We start from the raw sequence: 24,257 nt of genomic DNA, 5'->3' as shown, positions 1-24,257 counted from the left end.
AGAATTGATGGAACTGAACAAAACAAGATCTGAGGCCATCATACATCACCCATGATGACAGTGAAGGTGGGGAATACTTTATGGGTCTGATGGCTTACTCCTGATCCTGTGTGACGAGAGAAAAGCAGTACTCTTTTAAGGTACTAATACCCTAACACCCTAAGGTGAAGTTAAGGGGGGTACTGAGTGATGCTGTCAAAAAGAGAACGGTGCCTGGGAAATGGGAATCATTCTGAACTTAGTAAAGAAGGACCAGATAAAATAAAGAATATTATGGTGGTCTAGTGAGAAACACAAAAACAGTCTGTGAAATTTCTACACAAGTTAAAGCTGGATTAAAAGTCGAGTCAGGAAAAGCTGATATTGAGAGACACAGGAAATGGTATAGAAATATATTAAAATTTTATCTCTCTTCATTGACTGGATGCGTGGCATGCAGCTAAGGAGACAATGAATGTATCAGTTGTCATTTTCCATTGAAACTATAGATTCAAATTTAGCAATTGTAACTCCACCATTTAAAGAAGTGAGAAAGAGCTATAGATTAACTATCCTAACTTCAATTGTGGGGAAATTGGATGAATTTATAATTGAACTGTAATAGGATATTTGAAATATATAATAGGAATTGGCAGAGTCAAATTGGATTTTCAGATGTAATGTAAACTGTGTTTGGGTTGGCTTTTCTAACCCCTTTCATGCATAGTGTGAACAGAGTAGATCTAAAGAGGACTTCTGAGTCATCGTTACAGCTGCTAAATCATATTTCTGCCTTATTCAACAATGTAGCTGCTTTTTCCTTGGCAGGACATGATTAGAAGCATTTAGATATCAAACCAGCCCTGTCAGTGTTATCTGATTGATAATTGGCTTTAGTGTGCTGACAAACAGGAAAATGAAATGATAAATATGCAAGCTTGTATGTGGGGAGGCTGTTGCAAACCAGCTTCAACACAACAAGCTTCCAAATTTAATCACATTCACATGTATATGCAAGAAGCTTCAAATTAGTATACTGAAGGTAAAGGTCTTCACATTAAAATTGCAAGGAAAGGAGGGAGGCCATCTTGCTATAGTTCACTGCCTCTTCTTTGCTCTGTATGTGTGAGAGTAAGAGCATGGCTAAGAGCAAGAGTGTGATCATGAGTGTTGGAGTGAGTGCATACCTGTCTAAGGTCAATGATGAATGTTTTCAGATAAGATATGGGTGAGTACACAATGAGAATGGCTAAAATTCGAAGCAGAATTGAAATTGGAATCAAAATCAGGTTTAATATCACCAGCATATGTTGTTAAATTTGTTAACTTTATGGCAGCAGTACAATGTGTAACACTTAGCCCTAACAACCCACGTTCGTCTAGGGGAAACCGCTGTCTGCCCGCCAAACTGTGTCTTACGTTTGTGTAGATGCAGCGTAATGCATCCCGGTACAACCCACAACGTAAAATATCAGGCAGTACAGAATGTATGTTTAAACAATTACACTTTATAAACTTTACTGTGACTATGGAGTTAGTAGAGAAACAGAAATATAAAATAAAAAGGTGTCAAGAATAGGGATTATACAGTTCGTGCACAACGTTGGAGCTCACGCAATATCCCCAATCCACCATTCGATTTCCTCTGAACTCCATGACCCTCGGACTGGGACCAACCACGGTGGTCTATCAGCGCGTGTTCCGCAAGTCTCTCCTCACCGATCTCCCCCGATCTCCCCCGCACTCACCCAGGTTCCCACACATACAGATAGAATAACATCATTTCCATTGGTTAGTTCCCCGTTATCTATAATTATAACCCAAACATTTCAGCTACCAGAACAGTACCTCATCAGTTAACATTAGACAAGCCATTTCATTATAACACTACAGAGAAGCCATTTTATTATTAGCAGTTGACAGTTACCATTACAGTTAATATTACTGAGAACCCTACATTCTCCCCCCACCGAATTTAGTCATGCCCTCATGACATTCAGATAATTCGCCAACCCTTCCTGCAAGACTCAGAGCCCAATCCAAGTGCAGAAAGCAGTGACATAACTCCCCAAAACAGTAGAGGTCACACTCTGCTCCTCAGGCGGAACACAGGCCAACCTCTCCGGGGGGGGGGGGGTCCTAATCCTCTAAGACCTCTGTACCCCCTCTTCTAGATCCTCCGGCTCAGACACTACAGGAGACACTTTGGGGCTACCTGGCGTAACCTCCCGCGATCTGTCCCTCAAACCCCTCTGCAACTTGGAGCCCCCTGTCTTGGGTGCAGGCCCCACTTCCTCTCCTCCCGAGTACTGCTGCACATCCTGTTGCCCACCAATAGCCCCCTCACCTCTACTGACGCAGTGGGAGAAGGACGTGGAGTCTCTTCCTCCGTTACGGGGAAGTTAGCGAACGGTAGCATGTACCACTCATCTGAATCAGTGTCCCTTTCCGGGGCTGGGCCCGGCCAATCTCTTTCGTGGTGGGCTCTTCCATCGCCCCGCGCTTCCACAGAGTCCTCGTACTAGGTGTAGACTCCAAGTTGGGCTCTAGGTCTGCCTGCACCTCTTGTCCCAGGGGCAACAGGTGGTTCCAATGAAGAATCTTGACAGGCCCATTCCCCTCCTCAGGCCTCACCCGGAAAACCGGTAGGTTTGGCATGAGACTCTCCACCACATAGGGTGTGGCCGCCCAGCGGTCAGCCAACTTTTGCTTTCTAGGTAATTCCAAATTCCTTATGAGGATTCGGTCTCCCGGCAGGAGTTGGGAGAACTTCACTTTCTGGTCATACCTCCTCTTATTTCCCCGATTCTGCTTGGCGCCCGCCACCCCAACCAATTCGTAAGCCCTTTTCAGCTCTCTCCTCATATCAGACACATACTTCAGATAAGGCTTCGGCTGTACGTCACCCGTGTCAGTCCCAAAACAGAGGTCAAAGGGCAACCTCACCTCGTGCCCAAACATCAGTTAATAGGGCAAATACCCAGTAGCTTCATTGCGTGTACAGTTGTAACAGTGAACCAGATGCCCAATATGTTGACTCCAACTGCTCTTTTTGCTGATCTCCAAAATCCCAAGCATGTCTAACAAGGTCCGATTAAACCTTTCAGACTATGGATTGCCCTGCAGATGACAGGGCGTGGACCTCAATTTCTCAACTCCCAGCATGCCCAGTAACTCATAGATGAGCTTACTCTCAAAGTCCCGTCCCTGGTCACTATGTATCCGCCAGGGAAGGCCATAATGCACAAAATACTTCTCCCACAACATTTTTGCCACCATAGTCGCCCTCTGGTCCTTGGTAGGAAAAGCCTGAGCATATCTAGTGTAGCCGTCTGTGATGACAAAGACATTAGCCGTGTTGCTGGCATCGGGTTCTATGGACAGAAAATCCATACACACCACGTCCAAGGGCCCAGTACTCTGCAAGTGTGATAGAAGAGCGGCCTTCACAGGCAGTGTCTTCCAGTGTATGCAGCGAATGCACGACTTGCAGTACTCTTCATTCTGGGCCAGTAAAACCTGTCTTTGAGCAATCCATAGGTCTTTTCCACCCCCAAATGTCCAAAATTATCGTGCAGTGACTTCAACGCAACCTTCCGATACTTCTCAGGCAGGACCAACTGCCAACACCGAGGTCGGTCCGGGAATGATGTTACCCAGTATAGAATTTGGTTCTTCCACTTCAACCGAGGCCATTCCCTCAGTAATGGAGGCACCGAAGCATGTTTCGCCTTCTCCGCCCGTGCCATATCCCCCTTCTCCACCATGTACCAGACAGTGCCAATGCCTGGGTCATCTCGCTGAGCAGCTGCCACTTCCCCAGAACTCAATTCCGGCAGCTGTTTGGTCTTCAGAGCAGTCAGGTCACAGCAAACTGGGGGCAGGGCATCATAAGAAGCCCGCAATGGGTCCACTGCGTGATCTGGCCTCCCCTTCATGAACCTCCGATAATAACCACAGAACTCCAAGAACAAGCGCAGAGCGCTCACAGTCTGGGGCCTTGGCCACATGGTCACCGCTTCTATCTTAGACAGGTCTGTACCTACTCCATCCCACGAGGTTATGTGCCCAACATAGCTAACAGATGTCTTGCAGAAATGGCATTTGTCCAGGGAAAGTTTTGACCCTTCCTCCTTCAGTCGGCTTAGCACCTTCAGTAGCCTCGCTTCATGTTCTTCCAAGGTAGATCCAAATACTATCATGTCATCCAAATACACCAACACTTCAAGCAAATTCATATCCCTCACCGTCTTCTCCATGACCCTCTGGAAGGTGACAGGGTCTCCCGATATGCCCTGGGGCATCCTTTTGAACTGGAAAAGTACCAGAGGGCATATAAATGCCGTCTTCTCTTTGTCGGCCTCACTCATCGGGACTCCTCAAGTCCAGCACTCTAAACCATTTCGCCCCACTCAGACAGGCCAGAACATCTTCGACCCTTGGGACTGTATACTGGTCAGGGATGGTGCGCCTGTTCAGGGTCCTACAGTCCACACACATGCATACCTTTCCATTCTTCTTCTGGGCCACTACTATTGGTGACGCATAAGGGATTTGGAATTCGGGATTCGGGATTCGGGATTCAGAGATGATCCCAGCTTCCCTCAACTAACACAAGTGCTGCCGCACATCTTGCACACCTGGAGGGGCCAGTCGCCACAACCTCTCTCTAAACGGGGTGTCTTCAGTCACCCAGATGGTGTGGCAAGTGCTCTTGAGCCACATCAAACTCGTCAAGGGAAAAAACATCTTCCAGCTTCAACATCTTCTCCACCAACCTTTGCTTCCAACCCGGCAGCACAGGAAAGTCCCCAAAGTTAAAGGCCTCAGCAGTCAACTTGCCTCTGTTGTCCAATAGCTCACCTGCGCACCCCCCACCCCCCCCCCCAGCAGGCCTCACAGGGGTGCTAGACATTACCGTCACTAGGAACAAATGTGCCAGAGGCATCTCTCTCTTAAAGGTGATTTCTCTCTTCGTGGTGCTCCGGACAACCACCGCCATCCTGCTCCCCTGTACCACCGAGGGCCTCTGCACTTCGGGACTCACCAGCACCCCAGCCGGAAATTGCGACTCCCCCTCGAGGTCTTCTGGGGTGTCCACTAAAAGGGCCTCGCCATCAGGCACTCTGGGAAACCTAGGGGTTCCCATCACCCTTGCTACTTCCCCGGGCCTTATTACCTTAGGTTTCGACTGGGTGCACCACATAGTCCTTCGTTTAAATTCAGTATCCGGCCCAGGGCGGCTCCGCACTTCCTCAAAAGCAGCTCGAAACACTGGGTGCGCAGCCCAGGTCTCCAAAAAGTTCTCACTTGCTCTCTCCTTACAGGCCTCCATGAGCCTCCACACCACAGGGGTGTTGGTCCCCACCAGAATTGAAGCACTGCCCCCCCCAACCGTCTCAACCGGGTCCGGACAAACCAGCACTAACATCTCCAGAACTTCGGACAGTCCCACATCGGCTTCTGAAAACTCCAGTCTCACGGACAAATACCCATCATACGGGTAATCACCAGCACTGATGCCCCAAATCTCCAGCACACTGAATGGCGTCAGGGGCAAATGCTTTAAATACTGGTTGTAAAACGAATGGTATAGTAATATAACCTGCGACCCGATGTCAAATCTGGCTTTAGCATAGTTTCCCTCTATCCATAGCGACACGCTGAAGCACTGTCCCACTAATCCTTCCGGAATTGGGTCTTTTGCTTTCGGGGGTTCCTTGATACATTGCTGGGAACGTGTTCCCCCAGAGACACCAGGCCTTTTTCTCACTGGGTCTCCTCTGTTTCCCAACACCTCTCTCTGCTTGGATGCCCGGGGACTCGCTCCCCGAGGGGCTCCTTGCCACACACAATCCCGCTGGAAGTGGCCCTCTTCCCCACAGTTATAGCACACCCCCCCCCCCCGCCGCTCACATTCTCTCCGAAAGTGTCCCTCTTTTCCACAGTTATAGCACACGCTACCGGCCACCCCTCTTCTCACGGACCCCCCACCACTCACAGCCCTCTGTGCTGTCCATCTCCTGGACCGGGGGGGGGGGGGGTCCTGCCTACCGACCCCTCAGTTCTCAGCTCGGCCACCACCTCCTTTATCAATTTCCGGATGGAGCTGGTTCTGCTCACTTCACCACCAGGGACTACACCTCGGGATTTCACCCCACTGACATAGTCCTCCAGCAGACTCAAACGTTTTCATCCCCCCCTCACGTCTCTGATCAGCTGAACGAACGTCGGAGAAGGGTGTCTTTTATAGGACTGCCAGCGACTCCAAGCAATCTTGTCCTCAGCCTGGGCATCCCTAGTTACCTGATCCATCCAAGAAAGGGAGTTTGTGGAGTCCCTCCGAGATGGATTCTTAGAACAGCTTGTACTGGAGCCTACCAGAGAGAACGCAATTCTAGATTTAGTGTTGTGCAATGAACCGGATTTGATCAGGAACCTCAAGGTAAGGGAGCCATTAGGAGGTAGTGACCATAATATGATAAGTTTTAATCTACAATTTGAGAGGGAGAAGGGAAACTCGGAAGTGTCAGTATTACAGTTGAACAAAGGGAACTATGGTGCTATGAGGGAGGAGCTGGCCAAAGTTCAATGGAACAATACCCTAGCAGGGATGACAGTGGAACAGCAATGGCAAGTGTTTCTGGGAATAATGCGGAAGGTACAGGATCAGTTTGTTCCAAAGAGGAAGAAAGATCCTAAGGGGAGTAAGGGGAGGCGGTGGCTGACAAGGGAAGTAATGGACAGTATAAAAATAAAAGAGAAGAAGTATAACATAGCAAAGACGAGTGGGAAGCCTGAGGATTGGTAAACTTTTAAAGAGCAACAGAAGGTAACTAAAAAGGCAATACGCGGAGAAAAAATGAGGTACGAAGGTAAACTAGCCAAGAATATAAAGGAGGATAGTAAAAGCTTCTTGAGGTATGTGAAAAGGGAAAAAATAGTTAAGACCAAAATTGGGCCCTTGAAGACAGAAGCAGGTGAATTTATTATGGGGAACAAGGAAATGGCAGACAAGTTGAATAGGTACTTTGGATCTGTCTTCACTAGGGAAGACACAAACAATCTCCCAGATGTAATAGGGGCCAAAGGACCTAGGGTAATGGATGAATTGAAGGAAATTTATATTAGGCAGGAAATGGTGTTGGATAGGCTGTTGGGTCTGAAGGCTGATAAGTCCCCGGGACCTGATGGTCTGCATCCCAGGGTACTTAAGGAGGTGGCTTTAGAAATCGTGGACGCATTGGTAATCATTTTCCAATGTTCTATAGATTCAGGATCAGTTCCGGTGGATTGGAGGGTGGCTAATGTTGTCCCTCTCTTCAAGAAGGGAGGAAGAGAGAAAACAGGGAATTATAGACCGGTTAGCCTGACGTCGGTGGTGGGAAAGATGCTGGAGTCAATTATAAAAGATGAAATTACGACACATCTGGATAGTAGTAACAGGATTGGTCCAAGTCAGCATGGATTTACGAAGGGGAAATCATGCTTGACTAATCTTCTGGAATTTTTTGAGGATGTAACTATGAAAATGGACAAGGGAGAGCCAGTGGATGTAGTGTACCTGGACTTTCAGAAAGCCTTTGATAAAGTCCCACATAGGAGATTAGTGGGCAAAATTAGGGCACATGGTATTGGGGGCAGAGTACTGACATGGATTGAAAATTGGCTGGCTGACAGAAAACAAAGAGTAGCGATTAACGGGTCCCTTTCGGAATGGCAGGCGGTGACCAGTGGGGTACCACAGGGTTCAGTGCTGGGACCGCAGCTGTTTACTATATATATTAATGATTTAGATGAGGGAATTAAAAGTAACATTAGCAAATTTGCCGATGACACAAAGCTGGGTGGCAGTGTGAAATGTGAGGAGGATGTTATGAGAATGCAGGGTGACTTGGACAGGCTGGGTGAGTGGACAGATGCATGGCAGATGCAGTTTAATGTGGATAAATGTGAGGTTATCTACTTTGGTGGTAAGAACAGGAAGGCAGATTATTATCTAAATGGAGTCAAGTTAGGAAAAGGGGAAGCACAACGAGATCTAGGTGTTCTTGTACATCAGTCACTGAAAGCAAGCATGCAAGTACAGCAGGCAGTGAAGAAAGCTAATGGCATGCTGGCCTTCGTAACAAGGGGAATTGAGTATAAGAGCAAAGAGGTCCTTCTGCAGCTGTACAGGGCACTGGAGAGACCACACCTGGAGTACTGTGTGCAGTTTTGGTCTCCAAATTTGAGGAAGGTCATTCTTGCTATTGAGGGAGTGCAGCGTAGGTTCACAAAGTTAATTCCCGGGATCGCGGGACTGTCATATGTCGAAAGATTGGAGCGACTGGGCTTGTATACTCTGGAATTTAGAAGGCTGAGAGGGGATCTTATTGAAACATATAAGATTATTAAGGGATTGGACACGCTGCAGGTAGGAAGCATGTTCCCGCTGATGGGTGAGTCCAGAACCAGGGGCCACAGTTTAAGAATTAGGGGTAGGCCATTTAGAACGGAGTTGAGGAAAAACTTTTTCACCCAGAGAGTGGTGGATATATGGAATGCTCTGCCCCAGAAGGCTGTGGAGGCCAAGTCTCTGGATGCTTTCAAAAAAGAGATGGATAGAGCTCTTAAAGATAGCGGAATCAAAGGTTATGGGGATAAGGCAGGAACTGGATACTGATAGTGGATGATCAGCCATGATCACAGTGAAAGGCGGTGCTGGCTCGAAGGGCCGAATGGCTTACTCCTGCACCTATTGTCTATTGTCTATTGAACCACCTGTTTAGCCCGAATGACCCCCCGGCACCGCAGCCCACTAAGCCGTCACTCTAGCCGAAAAAGGTACATGAACAGCTTCTCACCCTGCTCCTGACGCATGTTTTGAAACTCCCCGAGGAGCTCCCAGTCAACCCAAAAGCATTTTCCAAGGCCTCCAGATAGTCATCCAGACTGGCCGAGGGCTGGTTAAACTTCACACTTCGCACTACCCCAGCCGCCACTCCCCGCAAACTTTCAACCAATCTCTGTCGCTTTTCCTCATCCGAACACTGCCACTCACTTAACAACTGCGATGTTTGCTCTACCTATGTCTCATAATCCTCTTCACCCTCGGGGGTGGGTGTTATCCCCAAGAAAATTCTTATCTTCTGGTGGGGCCCCTCTGCCTTTCTCGCCAGGGAGGTGATTGCAGATGTCAACTCGGAACTCTCGCCTTTTGCTGGGGGACGGGAACTAACCAACATCTGACCACTCCTTCCCTTCATCCCTCAGTTCCAAGAGAATTCATTCCCTAAGATCCCCTCCCTCATCCGCTGGTGACTCAGCTTGCTAACCTCCATCCCCTCCCTCCCGACAATTTGCAGGCACCATGGTCCCGCTCCCCTGGGACTCAATCTCCTCTGGCAACTCTGCCTCTCTTATGTCCTCACTTGTTTGCACTAACACTATGTCTGTACCTGTCTCAAAATGAAAGTTGCACGATACAATCTCCACTTTGCCAACAGCTTTAACCCCACTCAAACCTCGAAGTAACACTTCATCCGATGCACTAGTCTCCACCCCCCCTCAACACGCACACATTGCTCTCTGCCACCCTCACAGCCACACACCACCGCCTAAATGCAGCTGTCGCCATCACAAGTGTACTTTAAGCTGAGTGATAACACAGCATCTACAGACTTCAATCCCGGATGAGGGCCCCACAGATGTAACACTCAGCTCTAACAACCCATGTTCGTCTAGGGGAAACCACCATCTGCTGGCCAAACTGTGTCTCATGTTTGTGTAGATGCTGCGTAATGCACCCCGGTACAACCCACAACGTAAAATATCAGGCAGTACAGAATGTATGTTTAAACAATTACACTTTATAAACTTTACTGTGACTATGGAGTTAGTAGAGAAACAAAAATATAATAAAAAGGCACCAAGAATAGGGATTATACAGCTTGCGCAGAACGTTGGAGCTCACACAATATCCCCGACCCACCATTCGATTTCCTCCAAACTCCACGACCCTCGGACTGGGACCAACCACAGTGGTCTACCAGAGCGCTTCCTGCATGTTCATCCTCTTCGCCTCTCCTCGCCGATCTCTCCTGCACTCACCCAGGTTCCCACACATACAGATAGGATAACATGACTTCCATTGGTTAGTTCCCCATTATCTATAATTATAACCCAAACATTTCAGCTACAAAGAACATTACCTCATCAGTTAACATTACAGAAAAGGCATTTCATTATAGCACTACAGAGAAGCCATTTTATTATTAGCAGTTAACAGTTACCATTACAGTTAATATTACTGAGAACCCTACAAATGCAATACATGATAATGTAGAAAAAAAGTGAATTATAGTAAATATATATTACTAACTGTATATATTAATATATACAGTAATATATCTTTATATATACAGCAATATGTATTACTTACTATATATATTAATATATACAGTATTAATATACATATTAAATAGTTAAGTAGTGCAAAAAATAGAAATTTTTTTAAAAAGTAGTGAGATAGTGTCCATGGGTTCAATGTCCATTTAGAAATTGGATGGCAAAGGGGAAGGAGCTCTTCCTGAATCATTAAGTTTGTATCTTCAGACTTCTCTACCTCTTGATGGTAACAACGAGGAGGGGCATGCCCTAAATGGTGGGGGCCCTTGATGATTGAAGCCTGTTTTCTGAGGCACCGCTCCCTGAAGAGTCTTGGATACTGTGGGGGCTAGTACCCATCCCTCACTGTCTAGCAACAATCAGGGTTCGTTCGGTTGACGTTTCAGGCTGGAACCCTTCGTCAGGACTGAAGAGGGAAGGGGCAGAGTCTTCTTCAGTCCTGACGAAGGGTTCTGGCCCAAAACGTCGACCAATCGTTTCCACGGATGCTGCCCGATCTGCTGAGTTCCTCCAGCGAGTTGTGAGCGTTGCTTTGACCCCAGCATCTGCAGATTATTTTGTGTTTACCCATGATGGACCTGACTAATTTAAGACTATCAGTTCTGCCAGCTGAATGCAGATAGTGGCAACTAAAATGAAGTCCACATCCACACTCTCAAAGGTGATTGTGCAGAGCCAGGACACAGTCCACACACAAGTGCCTACATGAGTTATTTGCAAAGGTTAGGTTACAATCCTTTTCCTGTGCCTATTGGTTCAAAGGGAAACAGCTGGAGAGGTACTAATGGAAACCTCACCTCATCTCTCTGTTTCAAATCAGTTTCACCTTATTCTGGCTAGTGGTTTGATTTTTGTTGTACAAAAGCAAGTAGAAGCACTTCGGTAGCAGCAATACAGTAAGAGGAGTGACTTGACATCATCGCAGAACACCTGTCACTTATGAGCACAGTGCGACTCTCAATGGACACAGGGATGGAACCCAGAAACATATACTTTAACAAAAAACAGGAGCAACGAAACATTGCAGATCAGATGCTAGCTATTCTCCCTAATCAGATGCTGTATGTGAGCAGACTGGCCTCCCAGAGAAGCAAAGGTATAGCAAATGTGAAATTGTTTCTGTGAAGAGATATAATCCTATCTCTCAACCAACACCATCTCTCCTGAATCACACAGATCTTCAATAAGATCTGTTTCCTGTTCAGTTTGTGCAAGGCAGAAGGACAGCAGTGATGACCCTGGTAGAGCAATTGCCTCACAATGCTAGTGACCTGAATTCAACTCTGACCTCGGCTGCTGTATGTTTTTATATGCTCCCCTGTGGAGTTTCCTGCAGGTGCTTCACCTTCCTTCTAAATTCCAAAGGAATACTCATTGATAGCTAGTTGGCCACTGTCAATTGTCCTGAATGCATAAGGGAGCAGCAGAATCTAGGGTTGTCAATGAGAATGTGAGGTTAATGTAGGATTAGCGTAAATGGACATTGATGCAGTTACAGACTAAGGCAAAGGATTTGTTTTCTTGGCTTATCACTCTATGACATGGTGAAAAGTGAAAACAGCAAACAGCAGGGACTATATTACATAGTGCCCTGAGAAATTGCCTCAGTGATTGTTAAGGTTCACAACCTTGTTGCTCTCCACACTCCACAAGACCACTAATTAGTCTCCCATCACAGCCTCCCGGGCAGCTTTCACTTCCACAAACCACAGCCAACTGCATTACAGCTGCATTAACTGATATGGACAGCTGTTAGAAGCCAAGCTACCTAGAGCAAAAGAAAGTCTTCTGGATCACCAAGGTCATTTGGGCAACTAAAAGTGAAAAGAAACAACCTTGCAGTGACAGAAAGGGTATCACATTGTATGTTCTACAAATGTTCAATTACAATTTTTTACCATCACTCCACTGACTTTCTAGGGTACATGCATGAAATATTTCTGAAATTTTTTTTTGCTATAAACAAAAAGCAAGCCACTCTCTGCATAGCCTAGAAAAGATGTTAATATCATGCCTTTCCTTTCATCGTACTCAAGAACGAACCCTGATTGTTGCTAGACAGTGAGGGATGGTTTTCCATTAAAAAATAATTGCCTTACTGCAGCAGTACACACGACTGCAAATTAATTTGATTAGTGCCAGAGTTGCCATGCTGTTCTAGCAGTGATTAAATATGAACTCCAATGTGAAGCCAATTTTTATCTAAGAATTTTTCCCCGATGAAGCTGATTTTCTACATTTTTAGCAGCCCCTTCCTCAGATAAAGCAATGCTGAGAGGTGAGCAAGTTTTCACTGTGAAATAAAATGGCTATCCTGCTTTCTAAGAGCTGTGACAAGGAAACATGATGCATTTGCAGCTGAGATTTAATTGGTTCATCCCTATTGTGTTACTTAATAGTCAGTTGTTTTACTGGCTGAAAATGATGGACTTCCAGGAAAGATTTTTCATCGATGAATGAGGTCTTACTGAATGTCACTCAATGTATTTCTTGGGTCACTACCACTATCAATAAATTGTAGCATTATTTTCAGCTGCACTGGCTGCATTGGCTGCAATGGTAAATAACCATCATCAGCAATGAACAATAGCCCCAAGCAGTTAAGATCTCAACCACTGTTTAAACTTCTACGGAAAGTGTACTTTGAGTAAATGGTAGCTATTGTACCAAGCTATTTAAAGAGATTAGTGATTCATTCATTGTACTCTGACTGGTGTAGGTGAACCTGAGCAGCTAAATGTCTGGATATTGTGCTATCTTGGCTCTCATGTTTAATTTGCTCTGGGGACTTTCCTGTTATTAGTGAAAATAAATCACCAGAGATATTCAGCAGGTCAGCCAGCATTGGTGGAGGGATGGTTAATGAATGAGGCCATGCAATGCAGATCTCAAGATAATGGAGGAGTACAGCTATTGGAATATATTTACATAACATTTCTTCTCATGGTCCACAAACAGCTGAGCACTTAGGCTGGAAAGCCTTTATTGATAAAATTCTCAGTGTTTAAGGACAATAAATGGCAGCCTACAATAGAGGAAATACTGTCAATCCAAGTGGCCAAAATGCTGCCCTCTCACTAAAATCAAATGTGTAATATTTCCTTTCAAGCAATATTCCTTGATCTCCAGTGCTAGGATGAACAGCAAATTTTAAAACATGGCATCAATTTGCAAAATACAATCTAGTAATTAGGAAACTGGTCACACTTGCCCTGACCTATATAGAAAGAAAACCAGTCTCCAGAAGATGATTTGAATGCCTTATGAAAGTTTCACCCACCTATGATTGCTTTGAAAATAATAGATCCACAAAGAATATGGCATTTCTGAAGATACTGTGAATAGCCTCTTCACAGCTGGACATGAGTTTGTCTCCTGCCAGAAAGGCCACTCAACCCATCTTTCTGTGGCCTGGAATATCTGTCCCTAATTCTACCCAAAAATGGATTGCTAACAGTAGTTTCACTACCAGGGCAACCATTAAAGAAGCAGCTCAATGTCTGAAAAGCAAAGACGTAGATATCCCAGATTGCTTCACACAAGTCATTGCATAGAGTATGAATTTCAATTTGTTACTACAGGGAAAATAAACGTCGTGTAAAGTTAGCTGCAAGCTTGACATCAGGATATCACGCAAAGTGCTGGAGGAAGTCAGCAGGTCAGGCAGCATCTATGGAGGGGAGTAAATAGTCGACATTTTGGGCCAAGACCCTTCATCAGGACATTAATGAGGATCACAGTTGGAAGTCTCTGATTAATCTTGCAATTAACATGATTGTTACTTGCAAGTGATTGCTAACTTGATTCCTCGATCTAGTTTGTAAAGAAGGCAATTTTTCCGGATTGTATAGAGCTTAAATAAAGTTCTGTACAATCAAATTTCTAACCTTTGGTATCTGAAGTATTCCTGGTTTGATATTACGTGGTTCATAGACTTGAAAATATGAAATCACATGGAATTTTCTGCTTGACTTTCAAGTTAGTTGAACTAAATCTAATTAGCAAATTAACAAATCTTTGCTTTGATGTTACATGAGCAAGTGAAAATCACACCAATTCCATTATACACTTCTTTGAAACTGCTGTCATTAAATATTAATTTTTCAAAGATATTAGTGTCAGTAATATGGGTAGAGAAGGTGCTGTATTGACTACACTAACAGCTTTTTTCAGACCCATAACCTTTTACCCACAATGACATAGTTAGCAGGCACATGTAAACACCATTATCTGCAGGGTTCCCTCTTGACTTTGAAATACTTTACTATTCCTTCATCGTTGTTGGATATAAGTTTTGGAATGCCTCACATTACAACATTGCACAAGTTCCTTTACTAGAATGGCTACTGTGATTGAAGGTTTTCACTACCGTCTTTTCAAAAGCAATTAGAGGCAACAAATGCTCATTTGTTAGCAATGCTGACCGTCCAAAAAAATTGAATATTTTTACCTCAAAAAGCTGGTGAATTTACTCATTTGACAACAGTTATTAGTTTTAAATCAGAAAATTACTTAATTCAATGGAACTGAGTAATGGAAAGAAGTCCAATGGGTGCCAACAGTGCAGCACCCATTAAGCATAAGGAACGATGTATTAATTTCTACTCCTAAATCTTCTCTGGCATTTTCTATTTCAGCAAAAATAATTCAGTAATTCAACGTGTCCCAGTTTTACCTCCATTTTGAATCTTCTGTTTAAGTGCCAAAAAGACTTAGTAAATCAATGTGGTAAGAGAAATCAGAACTAAACCTAATGCACCCAAAATCATATCTGTTTGCTTAGAGATAAATTGTACAGGGCTAGAGCAAATATTATGATTAACTTCAATGTCAGTACAATTGGCAGATTTTTGAATAAACAGAAACATTCAACTCTCCAGCAAATGTCTTCACTTTCATTGCTCCCTCACTCCATCTTCCCTTACTTCTTTTCTTTTGCCTTCTTCCATTATCTAACTACCTCCTTCTCTCAACTCCACCCTTTCACTCCCTTACTGACTTTGGCCCACCCATCATCTGTTACCCTTCCTTAGTCCACCAATCACCGCAGCCTCCTGACACCACTCCCACTCTCAGTCTTGACGCAGGGCTTCGACTCAAAACATCAACAATTGCTCCCACTCCCCCCACCAGCATATAAGCTGCACAACCCACTGAGTTCTTCAGCACATAATTTGTTGCTCCAGATTCCAGAATCTGCAGTTTCTTTTGTCTCCCTACAGTTACGTTTATATCGGCTGTCTGTAAAATCTATGAGTCAAGCTGCTCCTGATAGACAAAATACTTTTAATAGTTTCTGTGAATTACTCAGTCTGAAATATTCACTGGTAGTTACACATATAGTTCATTCTTTTCACAGCTACAAAATAATAATTAAGATTATTTTCTAAATGGAGAGAAAATTCAAAAATCTGAGGTGCAAAGGGACTTAGAAGTCTTTATGCAGGATTCCCTAAAGGTTAATCTACAGGTTGATTTGGTGGTGAGGAAGGCGAATGCAATGTTAGCATTAGTTTCAAGAGGACTAGAATATAAAAGCAAGGATGTAAAATTGAGACTTTATAAGGCACTAGTGAGGTCTCACTTGCAGTATTGTCAGCAGTTTTGGGCTGCTTAGCCAAGGAAGAATGTGCTGACATTGGAGAGGGTTCAAAGGAGGTTCATGAAAAGGATTGAAAGGTTTGTCAAGTGAGTAGCGTTTGATGGTTCTGGGCTTCTACTCACTGGAATACAGAAGAATGAAGGGTAATCTTACTGAAACCTATCAGATGCCAAAAGGCCTCAAAAGAGTGGATGTGGAGAGAGAATCTTTCCTATGGTGGGGGAGTCTAAGACCAGGGGACGCACTCAGAATTGAAGGGCACCCTTTTAGAATGTAGATGAGGAGGAATTTCTTTAGACTGAGAGTGGTGAATCTGGGGACTTTGTTGCCACAGGCAGCTGTGGAAGCCAAGTCATTGGGTATATTTAAGGCAGAGGGTGATAGATTCTTGATTAGTCAGGGCATGAAGGGATACGGGGAGAAAGCAAGAGAATGGACCGAGAAGAAAATGGATCAGCCACTATGAAATGGCAAAGCAGACTTGATAGGCCAGATGGCCTAATTCTGATCCTATAACTTATGGTCTAATAACAATGTAATCATACAATCATCGATATTATGTAAGTTGAGGTGAATAACCAAAAACAGAACATGAGAAGATAATGCCGGAAGTACAGCATTGTTTTAAGATATATAGAACAGGTTAGTGCAAAATAAGCAATATTATGAAACAGATAACTGAGATGGAGTACTGGCCGAGAATTTGCTGGGATGAAATATACTCTCAGTGGCCACTTTATTAGGTTCCACCTGCTTGTTAATACAAATATCTAATCAGGCAATCATGTAGCAATACCTCAATATATAAAAACATGCAGACATCATCACGAGTCTCAGTTGTTGTTCAGACCTAACATCAGAATGGGAAAAATCGTGATCTATGTGTGTTTGACCGTGGAATGATTGTGGGTACTGGACAGGATGGTTTGAGTACCTCAGAAACTGCTAATCTTCAGGGATTTTCACGTAGAGCAATCTCTAGAGTTTACAGAGAATGGTGTGAAAATCAAAAAAACATCCAGTGAGTGGCAGTTCTGTGGAAGAAAATGTGTTGTTAATGAGATCAGAGAATGACCAGATTGGTTCAAGCTGATAGTAAACTGACAGTAACTCAAATACCAGTTCTTACAACAGATTACCACCCTCTGGCTAAAGAAATTCCTTATCTCTGTTCAAAAAGGCGCCTCTCTACTCTGAAGTTGTGTCCTCTGGTCTTAGACTCCCCCACCATAGGAAACACCCACTCCACATCTACTCTATCAAGGCCTTTCAACATTCAATAAGTGTCGATGAGGTAACTCCCTCATTCTTCTGAATTCCAGTGAGTAGAGGCCCAGTCAGTAACGTCATGAAAGATCTCATACATCCTGCTCATGGATTGTTTGTCCCATTCCTATCAGGAGGAGGCTACATAATGTCCACGTCAGTACCACCAGTCGCAAATACAGTTACTTTCTCAAGCAGTAAGGCTGATCAACACCTCCACCCCAACCACCACTACTTTATCATTTCCTGTCAGTCACCTTAGGTACAGATGCTCCTGTGCCTGGTGTCACGTTATGGACATACATACAATCAATCTATCTATATATTTATATCTATTGTGCTTTTATATTACTGCCATGTTCTTTATCTTATTGTGTTTTCTTTTTGTGCTGCATTGGAACTGGAGTAACAATCATTTAATTCTCTATTAAAATTGTCCACAAGAAATGACATTAAGGCATCTTGATTCTTGAATTGAATCTTGAAACCCAATGTATTAATCGCCTCTTCACCACTCTGTCTACATGTGATGCTGTTTTCAACAAACAATAAACTTGCATTCCTAGGTCCCTCTGTTCCACTACACTCGCTAGTGCCCTACCACTCATAGTACAAGTACTACTCCGGTTTGACTTTGCAAAATGTGTCACCTCACACAATCTGTATTGAAATCTATTTGCACTCTTCAGCTTAATTTCTTAACTGATCAAGATCCTCCTGTAATTTACAATTACCTTCTTCATGATCAATAACACCTCCTCATTTCTTGTCATCCGCAAACTTACCGATTAAGTCTTGTGCAGTCACATCCAAATCATTTCAATAAATAACGAACAAAAAGGGTCCCCAGCACTGACCTCTGCAGCACACCAGTAGTCTCCATTTCAAGAAACAACCTTCAACCACCACACTCTGCTTCCTACCTCTGAGCAATTTTGATTCTCCCTGATAAGGAAGATTACATGGAACCTAGCCTTCCAGATCAACTTACCATGAAGGGCCTTGTCAAAGGTCTTGATAAAGTCTATAGACAAGCTATTCATCTATCTTTCAGGTAACTTCTTCAAAAACTTCCAAGACTCTTTAAGCACAACTTTCTATACACAAAGCCATCCTGACTCCTTCCAATCTGATTTGGACGATCCAAATCCCTGTCCTTCTGAGATCCTTCCAGTAACTTCCCCACTACTGATGCAACTGGCCTGTAGCCCTAGCAAAGGTAACCTGGCAATTCATGCATTAATGAGATAATGACCTTCAACGCACTAAAAACAGTTGAACTTCACTTTGATGAATCCCCCAAGATCAATAGAAAAGATTACATGGGAGCCCTTTTTACAGTGTTTTGTGGATTGGAACAACTTGTTCATGACTTTCTGAATGATAGTCTGTTAATTAATTCAAAAATACCTTCATTTTCAGATAATGACTTTTTAACCTTGATGCATAATACATTACCCGTAACTAGAAAATTACTGTCTCTGGCATCTTTAAAGCAGCAATGGACACTTCTCATTGAGAACTTCATGGAGTATATAGATGATTCTTTTCCCCTAGAACAGGCTTTCATATTGCGAATAGACTGCATGATTGCAAAACCAAGTATTCTGCTGATTGTAGCTTGCGATTCTCTCTCATGGTCCACATTATTAATGACATGAAGTACATTTTTAGAGTGTTGGCACGTGGCCAAGTGGTTAAGGCATTGATCTAGTGATCTGAAGGTCGTTAGTTTGAGCCTCAGCTGAGGCAGTGTGTGGTGTCCTTGAGCAAGGCACTTAACCACACATTGCTCTTGATGACACCGGTGCCAAGTTGTATCGGCCCTAGTGCCCTTCCCTTGGACAACATTGGTGGCGTGGAGAGGGGAGACTTGCAGCATGGGCAACTGCCAGTCTTCCATACAACCTAGCCCAGGCCTGCGCCCTGGAAACCTTCCAAGGCGCAAATCCATGGTCTCACAAAACTAACAGATGCCTATAACATTTTTAGAACTGAAGATAAACTCTTTCATGTCATGTTCATATATCAGTGCAGGTGCCTAATATGAAATTCACAATATTACAGGTTGTGTGCAAACAGTGGGTTGCCTCATCAAGCAGCAACGGTAAAGATCAAAAAGAGCTGGCAGTGCAATTGACAAAGGTTTAACTAGCCTCAGCTGGAATTCCAGCATTATATCTACAGTACTGTGCAAAAGTCTTAGGGACATATTATATAAATATTGAGTGCCTAAGACTTTTGCACAGTACTATAGTAATTTTATGTTTTGCACTGTACTGCTATCACAAACAAAACAAATTTCATGACATAAGTGAGTGATGACAAACCTGATTTTGATATGGGTCTCTATTGTGAACCAAGAGTAGGAAGGGAGCAGGGAGAGGCCAATCATGGTTGGGGAAAGAGGAAGGGAGGGAAGAGAACGAGAAGCACCAGAAAGACATATGCCAATGATCAATAAACCAATTGTTTGGAATCAAGTTACCTTGCCTGGTGTCTCAGGGTTGGGTGTGTCTGTACTTGCACCACCTACCTCCCCACCTTTGGCACTTCTTCTCTGCCACTTGTCCCACATCCCTCCCATGAAATTCCACCCTCACCATTACCAACACCCTTTGCTCCTGCCAGATTTACAAACTCACTCTCTACTCCACATTCTCAAATACAGTACTGTACTAAAGTCTTAGGCACATATATATAGCTAGGCTGCCTAAGACTTTTGCACAGTACTGTATGTTATGAGAGTAACTTCTGCTTAAATATTTATTATAGAAAAATCAATTTCCACTGTGGAACTCATTTACCCAGACTCTTCCCCTCATTTAATAGCCCTGTTCTAAGCTTCTGTTCCCACTGTATTTCTTTCCTGTTGCCTTTCCTCACTTTCCTCTTCCTAATTTGCTTAATGGCCCCCTTTGCCTTCTGTGCACCTTGCTACTTCCTCAAACTGCATGTTCCCACTTCCCTTATTCTCATCTTTCTCCTCATTTGTTCCTTACTTACCACTCCTGTAACCTACTATCACTATTGCCACTTTTCGTTGTCCCTTCCTTTCCTCTCCTCCCTTTCCTTTCTATACTTATCATTATTTTCCTGTCATTTTTCTCTCTGTTTCACACCCTTGTCAACCCAACTACATCGCTCCTCATCTCTCATTCTATCTTTCTTCTCCATCTCTCATTCCTTCCTACTGTTCTTTTCATTCCATCTCCCATTTTCAGCTCCCTGGTTCCACCTTGCTACCAACTTTCTCCTCAGATACAACACATCCTCAGTCCCTGTCTTTTTAGCGTTTTGTTTCCCTAACTTACTCTCAATCTCCTGAAAACATTCTTCCTCACTAGTCTCTCTATTTTCCTCACCTTGTTTTAATTATCTCCATGGCCTCTGAAATATCTTTGTAAATTTGTGTTTAGTTATAATTTCTAGTGTATAGCGCCCTGAAAATAAAATATTACACAAACATCAGAAGGTACTGTGAAGAAGTTAGTTACATAGAGACATAGAAAATCTACAGCACAATACAGGCCCTTCAGCCCACAATGCTGTGTCGAACATGTACTTACTTTAGAAATTACCTAGCGTTACCCATAGCCCTCTATTTTTCTAAGCTGCATGTACCCATCCAGGAGTCTCCTAAAAGACGCTATTGTATCCACCTCTACCACAGGTGCCAGCAGCCCAATTACACACACTCACCACTCTTTGCGTAGAAAACTTACCCGACATCCCCTCCGTACCTACTTATAAGCACCTTAAGACTGTGCCCTCTCGTGTTAGCCATTTCAGCCCTGGGGAAAAGCCTCTGGCTATCCACACGATCAATGCCTCGCATCATCTTATACACCTCTATCAGGTCACCTCTCACCCTCCAAGGTACAAGACCTTAGATCTGGTATAGGACTAAACAGTCTCTTATGCTGTTGCACCAATGTAATGAAGGCTTGGTGGGTAACACATTAACCAAACATTTTCCACATACAAAGGTTTGTTCACATATCAAGGGAAATAGAATTTTTTTTCTTGTAATATGTTACATTTTTTCAGTTATCTAGGACAATTTACTGAATGAAGAATCACATCAAGCCATTTTTCAATTAAATCTTGGATCACTAAACTTCAAATATGCCCTAAATACTAACTACCAGATCAAGATGTATGTACTGGAAAGAGTGAGATTATGTCTACACCCATTTTGTGAAATTGAAATGTAAGATTTACAAATGTATAAACATTTTAATGATAATCACCTCAAAATTAACCTCCAATTGCTGGCAGCAATTGAAATGTCCTCATTATAAAATATTTAGTAAAGGTGATGAACACCTACACAACAAAATTTTAAGGATACCAACTGAATGAACAGCATTAGTTTTTCAGAGATCTGATGAAATGATCAGAAAAGTTTTGAAAGTCTTTAGTAATTTTGTAACAATCATATTGTCAGGTCAACTGTGACAATCCACTACAAATAATGTGTACAGTTTACACTATGTAATCAGAAGTTGGTATGAGCTAAATTCCTTTTATCATTTCAAATTGACATAAAAAGAGAATAAGTGACAGCAAAACTATGAATTAAATTTATCAGAACAAATGTTCCAATCATACTTAAGTCTGATGAAATGCATTGTTGGCTTCCAATTCTTAGTTCTCCTTGTCTGAGTTTTACCACATTCAGAAGCTGTGTAACTTGGTCAACATCAATGCCCAGCTGACAGCATTTTGGAATTATGTCTGTGGGTCCTTCAGAGAAACACTGTAAAGAGTACATATCTGGGAAAAGGAAGACATACAGGACAAAATTTTGAAAATACCTTAAGCAATGTGTTAAAATTTAGTCAAGCATAAAGTTGAAATAATCAGTGGTAAATTAACAACTCCAATAGTTTTCACAGTTATCATGATAGCTTAATATAAATCTGAAACTGTATGATTTTATTCATTTTTAATCCAGTGTTGTGAAAGTTGGTGAGACATTATTGGTAAATTGTATGTACGACTTGTTTCTGCATAAATGAATTTACTTGTTTAATATCAATACTGTAATTTTAGATATTATCTTTATTTAGCATTATGCAAGTCTATACTTCCCAAATACATACCATCCTCAAAAGTAGTATCTTGTGGCTGGAGTTTCATTGTGAATATCTTCCTTAATTTACAATTGGCTGAGACAACAATCCGATCCAGAGACTGAAAACCCGCTCCTTTGAATGCTGCATTAGTAAATGACACCATATCAATGCAAATGTTGTTCCACTGCAAGGAAAAGAAAATTTGATTTAACTTGAATTGCTTTGCCTGTAATTCATCCTAGCACAATAATATAGGCTATAGGTTACATAATAAAGTACAGAAATGCCAAGATGTCATGCCAGAAGGTGGTGAGTTACAGGTTTCTACTCTGAATCTTTAAGTGATGAACAGTCAGTCTGATTCACATTGTTGTGGGAAAGCAGTAAGCAGAGGGCAAATGCCCATCTGCATGGATGAGCAGAGAATTCAGTAAGTGCATACTGGGAAAGCTCTTGCATAATAAGTAGCACGCAGTTTCAGATTGGTGTTGTCACATGGCATCAGAGTTTTGAACAGTCTATGAACACTACCTCATTATTTTTTTCTTTGGCACTATTTATTTGTAATTCAAAGTAATCATATCACTGCACTGCACTGCTGCTACAAAACAAGTTTCACATTTTAAAAGACAGAGATAATAAACCTGATTCTAATGACCTCGAAGAAATTACGTAAGCTTTGGAAATATATAATAGCAGGGATTCAAGGATGGAGAAATATGAATTATTATAAACTAATTATTACAAATAACTCTCTATTTAGAGACCATAAAACTACAAGACACATGCAGCAGCAGAATTAGGCCAAAATGCCCATCAAGTCTGCTCTGCCATTTCATCGTGGTTGATTTATTGTCCCTCCCAACCCCATTTTCCTATCTTCCCCCCATAACCTTGATGACCCGAGTAATAAAGATCAACCTCTGATTTAAATGTACTCAATGACTTGGGCTCCACAACCATCTGTGGCAATGAAATCTACAGATTCACTACCCTCTGGCTAAAGAAAAACCTCCTCATCTCTGTTCTAAATGAAAATCCCTTACTCTGAGGATGCATCCTCTGGCCCTAGACTCACCCACTATAAGAAACATAATTTCCACATCCATTCTATCTAGGTCTTTCAACATATAATGAGATTTCAATGAGATTCCCCCCCCCCCCATTCTTTTAAACTCCAGTCAGTACAGGGTCATAGCCATCAAACGCTCTTCATAAGTGAACACTTTAATTCCCGGAATCATTCTTGTGAACCTCCTCTGGACCCTCCCCAGTGCCAGCATATCTTTTCTTAGAAAAGGATCCCAAAACTGCTCAAAATACTCCAGCTGCAGACTAACATTGGTTGTTGAAAAATTACTTGAATCTATAAAAGAGACTGAGTGACTAAGACCTTGGAAGTTTTTTAGCCCTCAGAGGAAGAGTTAGTATGAGTTTGCAAAGTGTAGTTCATTCCTGTCAAACTTGATTGAATTCTTTGAAGCACTACTGAAGAGAATCAACTTCAAAATAATTATTTTATAATTACAAATACAGAAACAAAATTAATAGAAATATGAGCCCCTTGAAAATGATAATGGTGAAACCAATAGGTTCAATAGGTACATTTAATGTCAGTGAGATGTATATAATATACATCCTGAAATTCTTTTTCTTCACAATCATCCATGAAAACAGAGGAGTACCCCAAAAAATGAATGACAGTTAAATGTTAGAACATCCAGAGCCCACCCTCGAGCTCCCTTCCCACGCACAAACAGCAGCAAGGCAACAACAATCCCCAATCCCACCAGCAAAATAAAGCATCAGCATCCTTAACTTTCAATAGCAATATAGGCACATGGTATCACATAAATTAGAAGAAAAGAGAAGAAATGGGAAGAGAGGCAGCAACAACCAAAGCCCGATCTGCCATCTGGAACTACCTGTCCTGAATGTGG

General features: G+C 42.8%; 1 protein-coding gene across 9 annotated transcripts in view; it reads right to left on the bottom strand.

Moving 5' to 3' along the window:
* The window catches only part of cfap20dc (CFAP20 domain containing), a 488,877-nt gene that overhangs the window by 226,327 nt on the left and 238,293 nt on the right, over positions 1–24,257 (bottom strand). For all 9 annotated transcript variants that reach the window (XR_010020441.1, XR_010020442.1, XM_063067989.1 and 6 more), the window contains 2 exons: positions 22,345–22,501; positions 21,851–22,015 (listed from right to left, as the gene is read on the bottom strand). Coding sequence is in view for 7 of the 9 variants with exons in the window: in XM_063067989.1 (XP_062924059.1) it covers positions 21,851–22,015; positions 22,345–22,501 (322 nt within the window). In the remaining 2 variants the exon portion in view is untranslated. The remainder of the gene's footprint in view (positions 1–21,850; positions 22,016–22,344; positions 22,502–24,257) is intronic.

Source organism: Mobula hypostoma, chromosome 15, assembly GCF_963921235.1.
Source record: "Mobula hypostoma chromosome 15, sMobHyp1.1, whole genome shotgun sequence".
Taxonomy (NCBI): domain Eukaryota; kingdom Metazoa; phylum Chordata; class Chondrichthyes; order Myliobatiformes; family Myliobatidae; genus Mobula; species Mobula hypostoma.
This window is presented reverse-complemented; position numbering and strand designations above follow the sequence as displayed.